At 38.4% G+C, this 21,193-nt stretch overlaps 2 protein-coding genes across 4 annotated transcripts in view; one reads left to right on the forward strand and one right to left on the reverse strand.

Annotated features, from left to right (window-relative positions):
- ints6l (integrator complex subunit 6 like) overlaps positions 1 to 15,923 on the forward strand; it is a 26,543-nt gene extending 10,620 nt beyond the window's left edge. For all 3 annotated transcript variants that reach the window (XM_055178087.2, XM_055178089.2, XM_055178086.2), the window contains 16 exons: positions 2,762 to 2,911; positions 3,979 to 4,068; positions 4,155 to 4,338; positions 4,577 to 4,705; positions 4,841 to 5,004; positions 5,908 to 6,060; positions 9,129 to 9,261; positions 9,412 to 9,506; positions 9,864 to 9,974; positions 10,277 to 10,492; positions 12,440 to 12,566; positions 13,409 to 13,551; positions 13,654 to 13,882; positions 14,066 to 14,431; positions 14,521 to 14,614; positions 14,714 to 15,923. In XM_055178087.2, the coding sequence (XP_055034062.2) occupies positions 2,762 to 2,911; positions 3,979 to 4,068; positions 4,155 to 4,338; positions 4,577 to 4,705; positions 4,841 to 5,004; positions 5,908 to 6,060; positions 9,129 to 9,261; positions 9,412 to 9,506; positions 9,864 to 9,974; positions 10,277 to 10,492; positions 12,440 to 12,566; positions 13,409 to 13,551; positions 13,654 to 13,882; positions 14,066 to 14,431; positions 14,521 to 14,614; positions 14,714 to 14,816 (2,487 nt within the window). In that variant the 3' untranslated portion in view covers positions 14,817 to 15,923. The remainder of the gene's footprint in view (positions 1 to 2,761; positions 2,912 to 3,978; positions 4,069 to 4,154; positions 4,339 to 4,576; positions 4,706 to 4,840; positions 5,005 to 5,907; positions 6,061 to 9,128; positions 9,262 to 9,411; positions 9,507 to 9,863; positions 9,975 to 10,276; positions 10,493 to 12,439; positions 12,567 to 13,408; positions 13,552 to 13,653; positions 13,883 to 14,065; positions 14,432 to 14,520; positions 14,615 to 14,713) is intronic.
- Positions 15,924 to 18,393: 2,470 nt separating this feature from the next.
- Positions 18,394 to 20,927, reverse strand: mmgt1 (membrane magnesium transporter 1). Its single transcript, XM_073854201.1, has 4 exons — positions 20,766 to 20,927; positions 19,566 to 19,618; positions 19,355 to 19,459; positions 18,394 to 19,187 (listed from the first exon to the last, which is right to left on the reverse strand). The coding sequence occupies exons 1-4, from the start codon at positions 20,842 to 20,844 to the stop codon at positions 19,032 to 19,034; spliced, it is 393 nt and encodes a 130-aa protein (XP_073710302.1). The 5' UTR covers positions 20,845 to 20,927; the 3' UTR covers positions 18,394 to 19,031.
- Positions 20,928 to 21,193: the final 266 nt, after the last annotated feature.

Genomic DNA, 21,193 nt, shown 5'->3' on the forward strand with positions numbered 1-21,193 from the left:
CTAGGCCACTTGATCTTGCTAGATATAATATGACTGACAGGCACTAGAATAGAAAGCCACAATGATTTGTTGTGTAATAGTATATGTGTGTAAAATTTGATCATGTTGGTACATGCAATATGTGGACATAAAAGATTTGCACACTAAAGCCATTTAGTGAAAAATATTATTGCTGGGCAAAGATTAATCGCAATTAAAGTGCATTTTTGCATAATAAATGTGTGTGTACTGTGTGTAATTATTATGTATATTTAAACACGCACACACATCCATATATATACTACAGAACATTTTTATTTCTCTTAGTGGTGGCTTGTGACTGCTCTTCTGAGGGGTGCAAATTCAAAATATGTGTTCTGAGAGTCATGAGTGTTGCTTGTGTTTTCAAAATATGTGTTTGTTGCGTCATGTGAATGTGCATCACGTGTAATGTCAAAATAAGTGCCTGTTGCACACGCGTCAAAACCGTTTATGATAAAAGAGACGCACACGTTCACAAAATACACGCTAGAAAGACACTCCCTTAACACTAAACTTTGATTATGCATGAGATTATGCGAGTATCTGGCAAACGTGAACGTCTCTTTTATCATAAACCCTTTGGACGTGTCTGCGGCGGGCACTTGTTTTGACAAGACACGTGATGCACATAGGTTCACTCGATGCGCTGAACACATATTTTGAAATTACGAACCCCAAAAATAACGGGCTACATACATGTGGTGACGAACTTCGCATCGTGCGCCCCTCGAAAAAATAAGTCAGCGGGCGCCACTGGGTTCTATATCCATTTTTTGTTTAGATATAATATAGAATATATAAAAATATAAATAAATATATATACACTTGTTTCTTAAATACATACATATATGTGTGTGTATTTATATATACATAATAATTACACACAGCACACACTAATATGTTATGCAAAAAAAATCACTTTTATTTTGTATGTGATTAATCTTTGCCAAGCACTAAAAAAATATACATTTTAAGTTGGACCAACTGGTCCCAAGGTCAGTTTTGTGAATGTAGTCAGTTCCCCTCAACTTCACACAGGTGTCCTAGCACAGTAACTACATGTGTAATGTAGCATACTGTAAACAGCGTTTTCGAACCCTGTTCCTATTTCTGATCTCATTATTTCCCATCTTTTAATGACCTGATGAGTGGATTCAGGTGTGTTTGAATAGGACAAGTGGAAAAGCGGAAAATGTTTAATGATGGTGTGCCTGCAGGACAGGGTTGGGAAACACTGCGCTATCGTCAAGTTTCAATGAGAAACAAAACGTGTCAAAATAGTCTCTTTTTTATACCATGAAAATCTGACTTTTTTCATGTTTAAGTGCAATAATTGGGTCCCCAGTCCTTCTTTCAACCTAGAAAATGTGAAATAGAACAACCCAGGAACTTAACTTTTAATAAACCATTCTCTGCAAGCATGTGAAAAAATAGAGACTTGATTTGAAATTGGACTCCCCTTGTGATGTCAGAAGGGTATCTTATTTAATAATACCGCCTTAATCTGCACTATCCAACCACGGCACTGCCATTTAGTGCAGAGAGATAGAAAATAATTTCAAGAAACCACCATTATTGCAATCAGTGTTTGCATTTCACAAACTCATTTGCATTTAGAAGGACACACCCAATAATGGCACATTTTGTCACACCTACAAAGTGGCAATTTTAACATGCTATAATAAATGAACTATATGCAATTTTTAGCTAAAACTTTACATACATACTCCAAATATTTATTTTACATATTAAAGCTTAAAGCCAAGCAACACTATACAACACTAACTGGATAACTTATCATTCACTAACATGTTCATGGCGTTTATATATTATGCACTTACACACCTATTTCCAACATAACAGAAGTCTGTCTTACCGCATGCAACTCAGGACCCGGTTGGGACTTTTCAACAAAATCCAGCGTTAAACAAACACACACGCAAAACAAACTATATCCATTATTTCTATAATGCTGGCTTACTTCTCTTTACATCCAAAAACACACTTCTTTTTTTGTGCCATTGTTGAGTCTTGATATAAAACAAAGCTGTCACGTGAAGTGATGCCTGTGACTTCTAGCATCCTCGGTTTTTATCTTCTCAAGCTGATTGACGCGTGGGCGTGTCTTTCTGGGGGAAATGCCCATAAAAAGAAATTATATGTATGGCGTACACACCTGATATGTCAGCTAGACCTGTGTTCGAAAAAAATTTTTAAAACTTGTACGAACCCTGGCATTCGGCACAGAAATACTCGGTAACACGTCCAACTGCTTTTTTTAACACTTTGCCTATGTTTAGCATGAGGAAACCAACTCTTAAACTGTTTCAAAAAGTCAGAATGCACAAAATTGAACCCTAAAAAAGTCTTGTGAAATGTCCCCTTTAACTGTACATTTATGTGTACTGGTTTTTCAATTTCAGATCCTTAAACTTGATCTTGTGAAAATATATGCGTGTGTTTCTGCTCCCTTACGAAAATGAACCATGGTTTTACTACAGTTAAAAATAATAATAATAATAATCATGGTTACTACACTTTTACCACAATAAAACCATAGTTAATTTTCGCAAGGGCTATCCTTCTTTAAAATAAGTGCCACATCTATACTTGATGTTTGGCTATACATCTTTATGTATATAGTATTTTATTGTATTTGAGTGACTTACATGAATGTTTCCATTATTGCATATAGGTATTTTTCACATAATCTGTTTATTTGTTTTGATGTATATGGTAGGCGGGTTGGAAAGAGAATCATGCAACATTCATGAGTGAGCTGAAGAACCTGCAGGCGTCTGGATTGTCTACACTAGGTCACGCTCTCCGCGCTGCCTTCGATCTGCTTAATCTCAACAGATTAGTCTCTGGCATCGACAACTATGGCCAGGTAATAATGACATTATTCAATAAATTACCTATATATTGTTTATCTGTATTCAACAAACGTTCATATTCAATTGAAGTCTCTACAGTATACAGTACATGCACATTTACTTAGCAAATAAGTTTAAAACAGTGCAATTACATTCTGTGTATGCATTGAAGTTTTCTATAAAGTATCTGGATAAAGGCCATTGCTTAAAAATAACCATATCACAGCTCATCTAAAATCTGCCAGATGGCAATGAGAGTGACCCAGCTAACATATGGGAAAATATTTGTAGTCCAAAGCCTGATGCTGCCCAAGAAAGCTTTGTAGTGGAGATGTTTTCAACAACAGTAACTTCATGTATTATTATTTAGATCACTGTATACACAATTTTAAAATATTTATTTATTTATTTGTAATTCATAATGGTTGAGTTTATATACAGATTCTATCTGTAAGGTCTCTCTTGTAAACTCTATAAGAACAGGCTGGATTACCTAAAATAGCAAATTTCAAATAGAGAGTGTGGGTCAGGGTGAAAGTCAGGGTGAGAAACTCAGTGCTGACCCCTGCAGAACAGATAGAGAGATGCATCTGTGTCATACATCCAAATATGAAAATTCGCCCTCATGCCATCCTACAGTAGATGTATATGACTACCATGGTAACATACAGATTTGCACGATAAGTTGAATCTAATTGGTTCTTGCATGATATGACGACTTGTTTTTTCACAAGACATGCAAGAACCAATGAGATTCGACATTACTGACGTGCTACAACTAAAGAAAGGAGGCCATATACACCTGGGGTGGCATGAGGGTGAGTAAATTATAAGAGATTTTTCATATTTGGGTTAACTATTCATTTATTACATGTGCTGTGTATGTAGGTGTTAAATCAACATGTGTCCAATATTTTTTTTTTAATAAGGTTGCACTCAAAATACCTGTAACATATTTTCAGCAGAATAGGGCAAAATCATTTTTATAGTTGGTTTCAGATATTTGCACCCCACTGTATGTTAGAGATTGTATGAGATTATAATACTTGGTGGTTTCTTAAACAGTGTTCCTCTGTTTTAGGGTCGCAACCCTTTCTTTTTGGAGCCATCAGTCATTATTACGATTACAGATGGAAACAAACTGACGCACAGCTCTGGGGTCGCTGAGGAGGTGAGAGACAAATGTCAATGAATGTTCCTCAGTTTCGAGTGATGAGTCTTAAGGTGTTGTCTAATCCCCTTCTCTTTCTCCATCAGCTACACCTGCCATTGAATTCTCCATTGCCGGGCAGTGAGTTGACTAAGGAGCCGTTTCGCTGGGACCAGCGACTATTCGCCCTGGTGCTTCGTATGCCGGGTCTGGCTGTGCCCGACAGTGAGCAGCTGGGCAGTGTGCCCACCGACGAGTCTGCTATCACTCAGATGTGTGAGGTCACTGGAGGTATATACAGAGCTCACGTCAATAATCTTAAGCGTCTGTCAATTATAAAGTTTGAAAGAGGAAGAATATTTCACTTTAGACAATTCGTATTTTCGTAAAACATGAATAATTGCTATTTTCTGACGAAGCATGAAGTTAAGAACCTGGTTGGGACAGCATCTAAAGCACAAAATATGGTGGCGGCTAGCTATATCAATTTTCAGCTGTATCTTTTTCCCACTATCTCTCTCTCTACAAGGCCGTTCTTACTGTGTAAGGACACAACGGATGCTGAACCAGTGTCTTGAGTCTCTCGTCCAGAAAGTTTTAAGTGGAGTTGTAATACACTTTGAGAAAAGCGGTCCAGATCCACCTGCAATAGGTGAAGGTGGGTGCAAGAAGGCACTGAATATGGTGCATAAAGATATTATGATGATACTGTGAATAAATGCAAGCTTTGTTCATATATCGAATGTAATAAATACATGATTTTAACCAATGACTTAACATTGTCTTCATGCAGATGGTTTGGTTGAACCAGCCCGTCCTCTGACCACCTTCAGTCCACAACCCTGGCACAGCTGCCACAAGCTCATTTATGTCCGACCCAACCCCAAGACGGGGGTACCTGTGGGTCACTGGCCAATCCCAGAATCCTTCTGGCCGGACCAGAACTCTCCCAATTTGGTAAATAATAATAATCTTTCAGAGTAGACTCATCACGAGCCATAACTGCAGAGGTTTTATGACACTGACAACACATGGTTGGTTTTGTTCTGCACAACCAATTTCCACTTAAATGTTGTTTAACTTATATTTCTGTGCATTAAAAAATTGAAAAATAGCAGGCAGAGGGTTGCAAAGAGTTTGGATATGTGTATTAGTATCAGCTGCTAGAGAGTAGATGAAGCAATTCATCAGCCAAAGGTAATGACCTCTGCAAACTAAAGGATCGCTTTCATGCTCCAGCATTGCTAATGAATGGGGATGAAGATAAGGGGGCTGAAAGGAGATAAAGAGGTGGTAACATGAGAAAAAGCCTCAGTGTCCTGAGGTTTCCCACCCCATCGCTGTCTATTCTTTCTTGAACAAGTGCACTGTAGAGACAGCAGTTGGTGCTGTGCCAAAGTGCCACAGCTCGGCTCAGCTTGTGGGCACTGCAAGAGCGATTGGCAACAGAATAGAGCTGATGCAGTCTTAACAGAGCTTTAGCGCTTATCACTTGCCTCTTAACGTACGGTAATTTTCCCTATTCATTTCCTTCATCATGACATCTCGGGTATCATGTCAATATTGCCAATCGGTGGCACAGTGGGCGCAGATGTGGTTAAGAGCATACAGGGCATACATACTCCTTTACATAACTGTTAAATAATTTTCACATCTCAGCTCTGTTTCTTTGGTTTATTTAGTATTCACTCATATCTGTTGAGGGTATGAACAGCTTGTCTTGTCATGTGCCAGAAACACACGGGTCATCATCCAGTCGCTCTGTGATCAGGGGATAAACTGTAATCTAACTGACATATATCCTGTAAAAACCCCATTGTAGAGGATTTCTGTCTAATGACACATCTTTTCTCTCTTTAGCCACCTCGTTCTGCCCATCCTGTGGTGAGGTTTTCCTGTGTCGACTGTGAGCCGATGGTTATCGACAAATTGCCTTTTGACAAATACGAGCTGGAGCCTTCGCCGCTCACACAATACATCCTGGAGAGGAAATCTCCTCATATGTGCTGGCAGGTGGGAGAGTTTTTCACACAACCTATAATCTGTTATATCTGATCTGTATTTAGCATGCAACCATCTACTACAGCTGTCAGACTGCATGATGGTTACAGCACAGTGAAATATGTCCCGGTGTTGCTACGAAAAGAGGAGGAAGAAACAGTGGGCGTTTAGCTTTTCCTATTAACTGGGCTGTAGAATACAGACGCCTACAGTATGTATCAACTACAAGTTTAATGGCTTAAATATTTATAGTCAAGGTTGTATGAAGGCCTGTGTTTTCAGATGCAAAACCTTCTGACATGTCTCCAATAAATTTTAACCAGGCTCTTATTTTATTGGTTAGTAATTGAAATGCCTTATTTTCACAAATGTCACTTTAGTAATTTCGTTGGTATTAAACAACTTTAAATGTCTTTCGCTGCAAAACCCTCTAGGTGCACTGTTTACTGTCCTTTCTGAATAAAGGTAAAAGGCTCAAAAATTCGGTCAGTAGCCTAATACATTTAATATTCGGTAAACCCCCTTTAACCCGGTAAACAACTCAAATTGGTCTTCCGTGCACTAAGTGCACTTAGATCCCTTAGTGCACTTAGTTGGTGAAAAATGGATTAGTTCACTTTCTGAAAATTTCCTGATCCCCATGTCATCCAATTTGATGTTTTTCTTTCTTCAGTCAAAAAGAAAATACGTTTTTTGAGTATTTTTCCTAATATAGGTGACTTCGATTGACCCCAATGGTTTGAAAATGGCCCGGGTTGCCGTTTCGGTGCAGCTTCAAAGGGCTCATCGATCCCAACCGAGGCATAAGGGTCTTATAATCATTTTCTCTGAAAAAAGTCCTTTGTAAACACAACTTCTCATCTTGCACTAGCGACCTTTGTCCACGACCTTACATATTACGTAATCACGTCGAAAGGTCACGCATGAAGTATGCAAAACGCACACGTACTTTATGGACCATTTTAAATAAAAAAAAATTTATTAGTATCATTCCACATACAACATCTTCTAAACGCTCCTCCTTCTCCACACTTGTAAGCACTGGACAATAGTTTCGCATACATCATGCGTTACCTTTCAACGTGAGTTCGTAAAATCCTGCAGCCATATTACCTTGTATTCCAAGACTGGTTGCCCACTAAAGCTAAGTAGGGTTGAGCCTGGTCGGTACTTGGATGGGAGACCTCCTGGGAAAACCAGGTTGCTGCGGGTAGAGGTGTTAGTGAGACCAGTAGTGGGGGGGTTAATCCTGTGGTCTGTGTGGGTCTTAACCCCAGTATAGTGATGAGGTCAAGAAGCCTGGATGAGACGTTAAAACAAGGTCCTGACTCTCTGTGGTCGTTAAAAATCCTAGGATGTCTTTCGGAAAAATAGTAGGGTATGCCCCGGCATACTGGTCAAACTTGCCCATTGACCTACTAATCATCCCCTAATTTGCGATATTACTTTGTCTCCTCTCCACTAATTAGCTGGTGTGTGGTGGCCGTTCTGACACAATATGGCTGCCGTTGCATCATCCAGGGGGATGCTGCACATTGGTGCTGGTTGAAAGAATCCCTCTTTCATATGTAAAGTACTTTGAGTGCTGAAGAAGTGCTAAATATATGTAACAAATTAATTAAACAAAAAATTTATATGTAAAGTCACGGGCACGCATCACAAGACGAGTGCAGGACAAGAAGTTGAAGGACAAGTTCGGTATTTTACACTTAAAGTCCTGTTTTCAGATTGTTTATAATGAAATAGAACGGTTTTGACTGAAATTTGGACATATGATGCTAGCCCAAGAATTTTCGGGTGTATCTTGTATCACCTCCCACCTCTATAATGGCTGTATAGGTGCACATGAACAATTCTTCATAAAATGCATTAAACTTTTGTTTACAAAGACGCGAAACTCACAGAGTGGCCAGGGATGCTCACCGATATGCCCACACAAAAAATCGCTGCAAAAGACGCTCTCCAACAAGTTTTATGGTAGTTTTTGTCCAACTCCATTGACTTGTATTAGATGTGCTGTGAGGTACGGTATTACTCCGCGCCGGGAACCTTGTTTCTGTTCTTGCAATTTGCAAAGGCAGATTATCGCCACCAACTGGGCTGGAGTGTCTATTATTCAAGCTCTCAACGGAAGATTTTTGTGTGAGCATATCAGTAAACACCCCTGACCACTTGGTGAGTTTCACGTCTTTGTAAACGAAAGTTTAATGCATATTAGGAAGGATTGTTCCAGTGCACCTATGCAACCATTGTAGAGGTGGGAGGTGATACAATAAACACCCGAAAATACTCGGGCCAGCATCATATGTCCAAATTTCAGTCAAAACCCTTCTATTTCATCATAAACAATCTGAAATATATATAGAATTTTATTTGTACTTTTTGCAAAAATTCTTATCGTTTTGCCAGATAAGACCTTTTTGCCGCAGATGGGATTGTTTAGAGCCCTTTGAAGCTGCAATGAAACTACAATTTGGACCTTCAAACCATTGGGGTCAATTAAAGTCCACTATATTGAGAAAAATTCAGGAATGTTTTCCTCAAAAACCTTAATTCCTTTTTGACTGAAGAAAGAAAGACATTTTCCTATGAACGTGAACTAATCATTTAAGGGATTCTGCCAATAATCCAGTATTTCTAAATGGTCTGAGGCTGGGATTATGCAAATTTAAAGCGAAAGTATTTGATGAACGTATAATATGTGCTGAGAGCATTTGGTCAATAACATTTATCTAATTTTTTAGCTGCTTTTGCACCTGAGCACCTCATATGTATTTCCATATAATTTTGAAATACCTGTATTAGTAACATTTAGCAATTTTTTTTTCAAGATCATATATCTTAACAAACACACAAACCTTTTGTCATAGTTACAAAGCAACATGGTTCCTCACTGGGGAATATATATATAATACAGATAAACGGTAGATCAATTAAAACCAACTTGTACATTTATAGGCCAATTTAGACACAATTATAGCACACGGGTCTCTAAGGAACCCTCTTCCACACACATAATGTGAGATGAATGATCTCAGGAAAGGGTAACCAGTATTTAACTTCTCTCCCCTGTCACCCAGGTGTTTGTGAACTGCAGCGGTAAACACAGTGAACTTGCCCATCCATTCGGTTACCTGAAAGCCAGCACTACGCTCACCTGTGTCAACCTTTTCGTCATGCCTTACAACTTTCCTGTTCTTTTGCCGCTCCTCGGTAAGTGTGTTTTAACGTGGTGGTTTTGTATATACATTGCATTTGTTGTTCTAAATTAACATTGCTAAAAATCTGATTTTCTCTAATGAATGCATTTCAGAGCTACACTATAATGCAGTGCATACTTATCATCTAATTTTCCCCTTACAGATGATTTGTTTAAAGTGCACAAGCTTAAGCCAAACCTCAAGTGGCGACAGGCCTTTGAAATGTATCTGAAGTCCATGCCACCTTACTTTCTCTTGGTGAGATGTTTTTGCTTACCCACTTTCACAAATGGGGCGATGTACAGTTCATGGGCATTAGATAAAATCAAGGGTCACTTGTAACCTGCACTTATGAGTTACATTTGTTTTATAATCTGATATGTGAACATCCAGACTAATTATGAGATTTTGAGCATTAAAGTTTGATTTCACATTTATTTCAATCCCTGACATGATCAAGATATCAAGATTATATTTTTTACAAAATGTTATTTGCAGCATCACAAAAAAAACGACTTTAGCTGGGTTTTCACAGACTGCGTCACATATGTGCCAATTTATGCTGAGTGCGTCCTCATTATCATCTCTTTTTGTCTTTTTGCTGTCTGATTGCAGCCTCTCAAGAAGGCACTGAGGATGATGGGAGCCCCGAATCTCATCTCTGACAACATGGACTGTGGCCTAAGTTACAGTGTCATTTCCTACCTTAAAAAGCTCAGTCAACAGGTGGGTTAAGCTCCTCATGACAGTTCACTGCATAAAAATGTATTCACCTAGGCTGTTTCAACATTAACTACGTCCATGTAGTCCCAAGGCAAATGTAAACTGCTGTTTGACAATTTTTAATAGATTGGGTGCAAGGATGCGTGATGAAATGTTTCAAGCTCATTTTAATAAAGCAAGCAAGAAAAATCAATTTTTGAGTGCAGATGCATTTACTTGAAACAATTAGGAGTAATATCCCCCATCTGTTCTGTATAGGAGTGATTCAGGATTTGTATCAACCAGGTTTTTATTTGCCTTTGCAGGCAAAGATCGAATCGGACCGTTTAATTGTGTCTGTCGGAAAAAAGCCTCCAACAGAAACTGGCATTAAGGTGAAGAACCACTCGAGTGCCCTGTCTCTGGCACACCGCCGGGATTTTAAGCAGCTCCTGCAGGGCATCACGGGCGAGGTTCCCCTCCGGCTCATCGACATGAATTTCAAAGAGTTTGCTGGTTTCCAGATTGCACTGCTTAATAAGGTACACATTATAGACTAACAAAAGAGCATAAAATCATATTCCCGTTCATCTTCACTTGCTGGTGGAAAGATCTTTCAAACTCTGTCATAACAGCTTTTTTTGGGAATACTTGAGAGGAACATGTTGAAAGCTCACTTCTTTCTCTGTCATTCCTTCAACAAATTTAAGAGACAATACCTGTTGGGATTGTGTAATTGTGTAACTTTGCTCTTCTCATATTATTGCCTCCCTAAGATGAATCACTTTATTGTTTTCCTCACTTTCTGTTGCATAATAATGTCACAATAAGCCACACATTATATTAAGTGTCTTTAACTACTATGTACTTACATAAGCAAGGCTGAAAATGAGGGGAACGCGGGGCGGACGGAGTCCGTGGGGTGAATTTCGAGAGGGACACGTGACACGTCTGAGTGGCACTGTATGACTGATGTATCGTGTGACTTAAATGCTCAAGAAAACACTTAGGAGGAAACAAACAATTGTAATATGTTATTTTAAACCCATCTAAGAAGTCAGCTAAAATTACACCCTCCAAACTGAAGTTTCCCCAATGAATTTCTACCATTTCCAGCCCTGCACATAAGAAAATGTATACATTGTACTTACATTTAAAGCTTGCATAACACACACATAGACTGTGAAAAAACAGATAGACGACGCCAGTTCGCTCTTACATTGGTGGAAAGTGAAGCCGCCAGTGTCCCGATACGGCGCTGACATCTTGAGTCTGCGCAGTAGCGATTTAGGGAGCAGTCCTGCACAGTAGTGAGCAGGAAGTAAAGCCGCGAAATCAAGGCCCCGCTCTCGAAAAATGTGCATATCATGACGTGACACCAATGTTTTTATAGCATTAAATAACTACCTAAAAACTAATTTATTTTAAAAACAAACACTTGAATTTACATCAATGTGATCAAAACTACAGTAAATGACAGAAACCAGCTTTGGAAAAAAGATAATTGAAGTGTAATTAAATTGTTTAGTTGATCTCAATTCCCATTGAATTACATGGGGGAGGCGGTTTATGACCTATACTAGGACCAGTCACTGGGGGGTGATGGACACGTTTTGGCTTCACTTTTCAGGGCTTGTGTGGCACGCTTGAACACACGCTGTTTTTGCCTATCTCATGTTAATCTTGAGTACATATAGAGTAGTATTACATCCGTCATATATCCAATGAGTCTTAAGTTTCATAAAATACAGATCATCTGTACTGATTCTTTCCGAAGAAGCCCGAGCTCCTGGAGGCGTACCGCGGGCGGAGCGAGTCCCGAGCAAGCAACACACACAAAACACTATCTCTGGATAGCTTCTGATTCACTACATGTTTGTGTCGTTTACATTATATGGACCTACGTGCTGATTACCAACAAAACACAGATATTTGATGCGACTCGGTTTGGACCGCCCCATTTCAACAAAATCCACCGTTAAACAAACATGCACACACAACTCCTCTGCTACCCGGATAAACAAACTACGTCTATTGTTTTCATAATGCTGGGTTCTTTGGAAAGCTGAATAAGCTTACATTTCCCTCACACTTCTTTGGTGATGTTGATTTTGTGTCAGCTCTTGGTTGGTGTGTGCATGCGCTATACCGGTTAAAGTGCCCATATAAGGACTTCCACTGTACTTCCTGCACTGAAATTGCCCATAAAAGAAATAAAGCAAGATTGTTACGTATAAATCTTTAGGAACCCTGGCCAAGTACATTAGGCACATACATATTCGGTCATACATCCACACAGTAAAATGTATTAAATGCTTTTTCTTATTTAAGTACACAGCAGTTGAGGACACCTAAGTTTGACTTAATCATACTTTACATTATTTACCATGAGTTGCATCCGGGAAGAAATTGACAGTTTACAGTGTATGAACATAAGTGTATTACTTAATAATCCTTATTAAAATGACCTTATAATCCTTCTTTTACAGGATTTAAAGCCTCAGGCCTTTCGGAATGCCTATGATATTCCACGACGGAATCTTCTTGATCAAGTGACCCGAATGCGGTCCAACCTTTTGAAGACCACACAAAAGCTAATTAGAGGCCAAGATGATGGTAATTTAAGCAAGGCACAAATGTATTTTTGCAAGGTTTATAATGACCTATATTTATTAAAACAACATACAGGTTAACAACCATATGGCATAAATTATAAGAAAAAACAATTTCTTTAAAAGTATAGCGGAAGATTTTCTTTTTCCGGGTGGATCATCTAGACTATTGGTTATCCAGTTGTCAATCATTCTGGTGATATGTTTACGTAAGGCAGTCGTACGTGCTCGTCCCTAGGTTTGCTTTCTGCACATGCGCACTTTCACGTGTATATGTGTGGTGGGCTACGGTTTTAGCCATTCATTGAAGCTCGTGTTCTCACCATGTTTTTTCAAAATGTCACAAGAGAAAAAGTGTTTACGAATTGCATGACAAGAAGAGAAACAAAGAAACGAGACCAGAGTGTTTTTGGGAGAAAGCACAGATTGGGCTTCCCACTCAAAGTTTCTACTCGACAGGTAAAGTTTGGCATGCTATTTGGAGAAATCCATTTAAAATCACTGCTAGTAAAAGTTGATGTAAGCTATGATTAGCGATGCTAGCCCTGGCACAAGTTGCGAACCACACAGACACGGTAAACAGAGCAAAGAGAAAAACTAGGCTCCTGCATGCTCTCTCTCGTGCACGCGTTTAATAGGCGTTCCCTCTTGCGAGTGTTGTGCATGTGAATTTTTTTTTAAAGTGGAGGGGCGGTTCTTTTCAATAATTCTAGAAAAATCTTCCGCTATACCTTTAATTAATTAAAGGATAACATTAATTGTTTTATCAACATCTTCTTTTATGGGCCTTTGACTGTAATATGCCAATGCATTACTGCATTATTCCAGTGTTGTCTTATTCCATAGATTCCTTACACAGTATTCCAGTGGCGCAAATGGGAAATTATCAAGAATATCTGAAGATGATGCCATCGCCTCTGCGTGAGCTTGATACGGATCAGCCCAAACGACTGCACACGTTTGGCAACCCGTTCAAACAGGACAAGAAGGTGCTTGTTTGTTAAACATTGTTTTCACTGTACGACACTAGGTTTTACTGTGGTAAGCCTAGACATGACTCACTAGTGTGTTACTTTGTTGTTTGACAACAGGGAATGATGATAGACGAAGCAGATGAGTTTGTAGCAGGTCCACAGAATAAGAAGCGAGGGAACACGGGCGATCCGAACTCGGGGGCGGCCCTAAAGAGGCGGAGGAGCATGTCCCCTCTGCTGCGCCGGCCTCAAACACCTCCCATAATAACAAATCACGTACTGGGCAAGGGCCCTACAGGGACACAGGGCCAGCAAGGAATCATCAAGCCCATTCCACTCCACAAAGGTGAGCGTTGAATCAAAATGAGCCAAGGTTTAATCATATTTGACCCAGACTGTGTGCTTGTAGTCTGAATGAGGCTCTTGAGTTGATTATTTAAATAAATCGCCTAGAAAGACTCCCAAACATTTTGAGATTTTGCATTGCCTCTATCTGTCAAGAGACCATGTTAAGTGTTTTCTCATACAGGAACAGAGGGAAACAGTGTAGTGAGCACAGAAAGTAATGGCGAGCAAGTGCCGGTCGGGGAGGCTGGAGACGGGTGGCCAGGAGGAGTGGATGGCGTTGAAGGCTTTGCCCCTCCAGAGGAGAGTGAAGAGGAGGAGTCACCAGATGTTGGCGAAGAGAGAATGGGCTTGGAGAACTGTGTGGATGAGATACCCTCTGATCACTTACCGAACTGTGAGGACCTGAGTCCTCCAAGCCAAGAGGAGGCGATGGAGGGCAACGAATGCGACACTCCGGCACAGGGCACGATCCTTATGATTCCCCTGGAGGGCAGTAACGCTGAGCTGCGTACTCGAGTCATGAAAGAGGTCCGCAAGCCTGGCCGCAGTGAGTATTATAATTACAAAACATTCATTTCTACATACTATTTTAAAGGGGGTGTGCATCTAAAATCTATTGCTTATTCTTTTGTTCAGATTATGAGGCAATATTCAGATTACTGGAGGAGGTAAAAGGGCCAGCATCAGTTCAGAGGTACTTCATTCATCATGCCATCAAAGAGGCAGCCAGGTTTAAGAGCATCTCATCATGTACGGAGGTCACCATGTGATCTTTAAACATAAAAGTAAGCATCTAAGTAAGCTTAAGCTCGCTCTCTCCCTGTCTCAGGTTTAAGAAACGTGTGCTGATCCAACAGCTTGAGACCGCTCTGGAGGAGATCGAAGACAGCCAGGTGTTGCCTGCACAGCTCAACAACGTCCACGGCAGATAGTGAGACACTCAACGGAGAGACACACGAGAAGCAACGTGGCCGTGCCAGCCGAGCACCCGGGTTTGTGCTTTAAGATGAGCTGTAGTGAGGAAGAGTAGGAAATATGGCCACATTTTGGTCCAGAGTTTGGTACGGTGCTCACAATGGAGGGAGGTATTCAAGGTTTGACAGTGAATCACTGTCAATTCCCAAGAGATGGCCTGAAGGAGACCATCATTTAACCATAAAAGACTAAGCACACTCCAGAAAAGCCAAGCCTCTCACACTGTGTAAAATTACAGGGTTATACAAGGCGGAGGTCAGTATCTGTTATGCGAAGCAATGTCTGTAGATTTTGTCTGTCTGATGTTTTTGGCATCGAGAACAGTGTGGAAAATCTCTGTCGGATTTGTGTTTGCATGAAATGCCCACAAACCAATGGGTTCAACAACATAGTTGGACCTTTAAAGCCGTCTGGAGAACTACACTATAATAGCAATAACAATCGTTAGTATGCCAATATACAAATGTTCCCCCCAAACACATGCAGTTTTTCTAGTTGCATATCTTTCATCCAGTCAGATCTTTATGAAGGTCTTTGTGAATTTGTGGATACAGTGTGAAATCTTATCTGGCCTGTTCTTGTATACTGTATGTGGTGATATGTAATGTCACATAGATTAGTGTCATTCAGATACATTTCAACATGCAGTGTCCTGCAAGCAATAGTGTCTAATAAAATCATCACACTCACCTTGAACGAAAAATAATCGCCACACTATTAAGAAATGTCATGTTTGAGTAAAACCTTGATCAACTGGTCAAACGCATTAAAAGTTTTGATTCTGTCCAATATCTGATCATAATGTATTAGCAAGCAATGCACCTGCCCATCTGAGGCAGACGTCACAAGACTCATTTCACAGACGTACGTTACATTAGTAACCCCATTTTTTGTTCGTTTTTAAAACAGATGTATACTACTTTTTAATGTTCATAAATAATATAGATTATTTTTGGATGGTATTCCTACATAAAATATTTTAAGAATTGTATAAAACATTTTGTAAGCTGATGTTATATAGAAAAGTTTTATGATTTTTTTATGAAAAGTATAAAAAAAATAAAAATGACGATGATTTGTATACATTGTTGTGTTTTTGTACACATATGATTTGAAATGTAGTCGTTATGCTTTTTTTAGGTATAGTCTGATTATAGACATCTAATTCACAACAACTGGAAACGTAACTACACAATTTATACATTAAGAAATTTGAATGCATAATAATTACCAATTACTAGAGATGCACAGGTATATTGGTCAATAATTGGTATTGGTCGATAAAAGGACAGATAGATTAAAAACAGCCAATAGTCGTTGCCAATATATCCTGTCAATCAAAAGAGAACCGAAAAATGCAATGAATTCAAAGGGAAACACCCCATTTTTCAATATTTTATTATGTTCTTACTTTAACTTAGACTAATTAATACATACCTATCTTTTTTCAATGCGTGCACTTGATCTTTGTACAGCGCATCGTGGATGTGTTGGCATTTAGCCTAGCCCCATTCGTTCCTTGGGATCCAGACAGGGATGAATTTGGAAGCCACCAAACACTTCCATGTTTCCCTATTTAAAGACTGTTACATGAGTAGTTACACCAGTAAGTATGGTGGCATGAAATAAAACATTTGTTTGTATCCTTAGGAATGAATGGGGCTTGGCTCAATCCTAACACATTCACGAGGCACTATAAAAAGTTTAAAAGTGCATGCATTGAAAAAAGATAGGCATGTATTCATTCTTCTAAGTTTAGGTAAGAACATAGTAAAATATTGTTTTCCTTTAAGCTTTGCGTATAGAAAATGTAAAGAGGCTTCACTAGTTTAATGTTTAATATTAATGGTCATTACATGAATAAAGAACATTCAAAACATTTAATCTTCAGAATTTAGTTATTAAAAGTTAATATAACCACCAAACTATTGGCATTGGCAGATATCGGTTTGAATAATCAGCTATCAGTATCTGTTTATTGGTGCATCTCTACAAATTATCATTACCTAAATGTTACAAAATGTTTCTTTGGTGACCACTTTTACATTGCCTTTAATACTTTTCAGCAATGTTGTTGCATAGTGTTCTGCTATATGATGCATACCAATGTAGTGAATTCTTAATATTGTATATAAGTTGAAGCCAAGACTTTAAACAAAAGATGTTTCTCAATAATTAAGAATCCTTATTTTACCATCATAGATATTTGAATCTTATAAAGTATTTTGCATTTGATTTGATGAGTCAAAAATCCTCATAACACTACAAGTGTCTGCCTTATTAAACATTCTGATCTTTTTGGGGGCGGTTTCCTGGACAGGGCTTATCCTAGCCCCTAGCTTCCTTAACTTAAAAAAAACCTTGTACTAATATATCTTAACACATATTAGTGTGATTGTTTTTTGTAAGGTTTGTTTGTAAAAACTACTTAAATGTTCTAAAAACTGCCCCATAATGGTTTAGTTTAAATCCAATATTTTTTGCTGATGTTTTATATGGCCTGGTTTACAAGCCTTAGTTAAATGAAGATGTTTAAGCATCTTTTATAAACATGCCTTAAAAAAAGATGTTACTGGTGTGCATATTGAGACAAATCAATGGCACTGGCATATTTTAAGATCTGTCAGTGCAAGTTATTTTCTGTTGAGACAGCTCAAACTTGTGTTTTAGTCTAGGAGTAGCCCAAGCCTTGTCTTTGAAACTGTGGGTAGCCTATATTTGGTTGTTATCCCTTGCATTCTCAACATGTATGTGGATTATTACGTTTTAGTAGCTTCCGAACATGTGCAATTTTTCTTAAGTACACAACAGATGGCAAAAATGTAGTATCGTATAACAGCAAAGTACTAATCTTTAAGCCTCTTATCTTCTATAATCAGCCTTACAGTGATTCCTTCGAAGTTGGTAACATCCTTTTGCAAAGGTATTCAAATAAATTAAAGACTACCATGCATGTATAATGCAAACATGCAAAGAATCAAAAGCTGCCCATCTGCTACACCTGACCAAACCTTCGTTTTTACATTTATTTGCATTTGGCAGATGCTTTAATCCAAAGTGCATTCAAGCTATACATTTTATCAGTATGTGTGTTCCCTGGGATTGAACCATTTGTGCTGGTTGCTAATAAAAACCATTTGCACTACAGGAATCAGTTATTGTTAACAACATATTTAAGACACTCAAGAAAAACATATTCTAAAGCAGTTATGCTAAACTTGTACTGACAAAATCCTCTCTTAATGTATGTTTGTTCTCCATTCATTTTTAAATCAGTATGAAATTGAATTAAGGGGGTTGCCAAAGCAAGCAAATAAAAGCTTAGTGATGGATTACTATAATTTAAACCAATTGTCTATTCTATGCATAAAAAACAATGGGTAACCAAGTTGACGTACCACACCCAAATAAGTTTATGACAGTTGATTAATATGACTCATTTATTATATCTACAATAATATTCCTAAATATGTAGAGATTGTACTCCAAATTTTCCTGACTTTAGAAAAATTGCACAAATGAGAGGGTATCGAGTTACAATTCATCAATAAAATGTCAATTTATTAAGGTAAAAATAAGGAGTTGTGTCTTAACATGAAAAAAACATTGCCCCCCTAAAAAAAATGTACCATTCCTTCTTCACAGCATTGTTAAAATGGCTATTAAACTACTTCATCTATCATGCCCTTATTAAGACATGTTTTATTCACTTCCAAAATGTAACAAACTTAACGTTTAGTAGTCATAGGTACTATTTCTGAAAACAATAATGTATGGTCCATAATTTAAACCTGGGTACAGGGCAAAACCTGTTACCATTAGGGTCATCTGCAAAGTCGAAATCTTGCAAACCAACATTGAACATGATAGGATTTATGCCCCAACATAAGGACTTAAAACCCTTTCGATGAGCCAACTCGACGGCTACAGATGTAACCTACAGACGTAAGACTCCCAAGCAATAACAAGTATTTACAAACTTATCAGCTGGAAAAGGAGTTGGCACAGTCCATTGACAAAAAAAGTAACCACATTAAAGAAATGCATGTTTGTACAGCATATTCACATATACATAAAGACAGGAAAATCGCTTATTTTCTCTGTCCAGCTGATGATGTAACAAACAAATGAATGAATGAAAAACAGGCAATGCAGCCCTCTGAAGGCCAGTCTCAGTGAAAATTCTCCAGCTTGCGTAAACGCAGGGGATTGGAGGGCAAAGCCTGGTTGCTTGGAGTGGAAGACTCTTGCTCTGGAGCACGGTTCAGTACTCTGCCTCGGTGATTGAACAAATAGAAAGACGGATGATTTCTCAACGTGTCAAATGTCTTGGTTAAAGCAAAAAAGTAGATAAATCAGGTGAGTTGAGGGTTACTACTACTACTACTTCTTCTTCATCTTTAGTTATGCTCAAACCTAAAGGCAAGAGCATAAACTCATCATTTGTAAGAATGCATGACTGATACAGCAAGGACAATTCATCTGCATGTGCTTACTTGTTTTTAAGCTCTGAGGAAGCATCCATGTCTTTAAACTCGCCTGAGATGTGAACGATTCCATAACATGTGACCACAAATGATAACAATGTCTGTAACACTATCTGAAAATATAACACAAGAACAGTTGATGGAGGCAAATATAACATAAAGCATAACATTGTTGCTGATTAAAAGTGATCGAGTGCAATGCATTTCTGTGCAACTTACATCTATAGGCAACAGTTCATTCTCTTTTTCTGTCAGTCTCATGTATGATCGGTCTGGAAGACAAAACAAGGTCAATCTCTTAATTAAAATACTTGAAAATATGTATTAATCACTGCATTAAAATATATCATCCACTCTACATAATAAAAGTCATTACATTCTCATGTAAATATTTTTTAAAGGATGTATTGGATGTTTCTACAAGATCTTAAATGTAAAATGTAAGCTGTGTCCCAATTCAAAACTCTTCATGGGCTTTGAAGGTTACCACTTTCAAAGACGAGCATTCGCCTTCTGAGGTCCAGCCCTTGAATTGGGACACAGCTATTGTCATTTAAATTATTAAAATGAACTTATGTTTTAATTACTGTAGAATGGGCCGTATTATCTACAAACACTGTCATGTTTTGTCACAACATTGTCTCAGACGATGACGTGTTTGTCCTGTGGTGGCTACCATAGCTTCACCATGCATTTTAAAAGGGAGGGGTGAGCTGTGGCAGCCATTGGTTGCAATTCACAATCTCACTGCTAGATGCCTAAAAACTACACAGTGGACCTTTAATGGGTACATGCACAGATAGGCCACTACTGTTAGGGGTCTGAAGCATCTAACGGCAGACCCTATTTTGCAGATAACAAACGCTGGATGCGATTATTACAGGTACATTTAAATTAAAAACCTTTGTGAAGCTAGCAAACTGTCTTTGGTGAAAATCTGAATAAGACAAACTGACACACTAAAGAGAACAGATTGCCAATCTAATGACTGTACAAAATGCCACAATACGCATGAATAACATCAAATATTATATAATTACAACGTAATAAAACTTGAATCTACATCTACACGATCTTTTTCGTGACTTCTTGGCAGAGTTACATAAAAGATCAATGATTAAACTGTAGAAAATAACAACTTCTTGGCCGATGCCTGCGTCTCAAATACCACTGTGTTACCTAACTAGACAGCACTGTTTTTGTCCGTGGCAGGTTCGATCGGCGCATATAATGTGGCAAAACTGCTATCTATGTTGGTAGTAAACTAGGTTTTGAGTCGCAGCCAATGTGCTTGCTAAAACTGTCATGTACACTCAGCTTTGCAGAGGCCGCACACACCAACTGACCCATATCATCAACAGCTTCCTGAATAAATCCACGTTTCCCCATTAAGCTCATATTTAAATGAATAATACTTACGCTGTGCCGCTGAAAAAGCTGCGTGTGCCAATGCTAACAGGCCGACGCCAACAACACCTTTCCAGAAGGACGAGGCCATTTTTACCCGAGCGCTAATGAACGAGCTGCCGAAGCGCGTGAAGCTGTCCACAAGAGCTGCGTCATCACCGACACAACAATCGCGCTTCCGGTTGCCGATCAGATAATTTAAAATCTAAATAAAATAATAGTAATAATTTAAATAGTGACAAGTCACGTAAAAAGTAAAAAAAGGCAATTTTACTGATGATATTTAAGACTGTTATTTTTTTAAATCATGTAAATCTGTAATTGATTTTTAAATAAATTAAAAAATTATAGTCGATGCATGTAAAAAGACTCAAATAAACAAACGTCTATTTAAAAAAAAACCCACCATAATTTATATACATACAAAAAAAAGAAAAGCA

Source organism: Misgurnus anguillicaudatus, chromosome 16 (genome assembly GCF_027580225.2).
Source record: "Misgurnus anguillicaudatus chromosome 16, ASM2758022v2, whole genome shotgun sequence".
NCBI classification, from domain to species: domain Eukaryota; kingdom Metazoa; phylum Chordata; class Actinopteri; order Cypriniformes; family Cobitidae; genus Misgurnus; species Misgurnus anguillicaudatus.

What these genes read in the sequence shown, in the direction of transcription:
- mmgt1 (XM_073854201.1), bottom strand. Translation starts at nt 20,844, where the DNA reads ATGGCCTCGTCCTTCTGGAAAGGTGTTGTTGGCGTCGGCCTGTTAGCA. An exon ending in AGCTTTTTCAGCGGCACAGC is followed by an intron (nt 19,619 to 20,765) that starts GTAAGTATTATT and finishes TTTGTCTTCCAG; the next exon opens with ACCGATCATACATGAGACTG. An exon ending in CCTCAGAGCTTAAAAACAAG is followed by an intron (nt 19,188 to 19,354) that starts TAAGCACATGCA and finishes GCTTTAACCAAG; the next exon opens with ACATTTGACACGTTGAGAAA.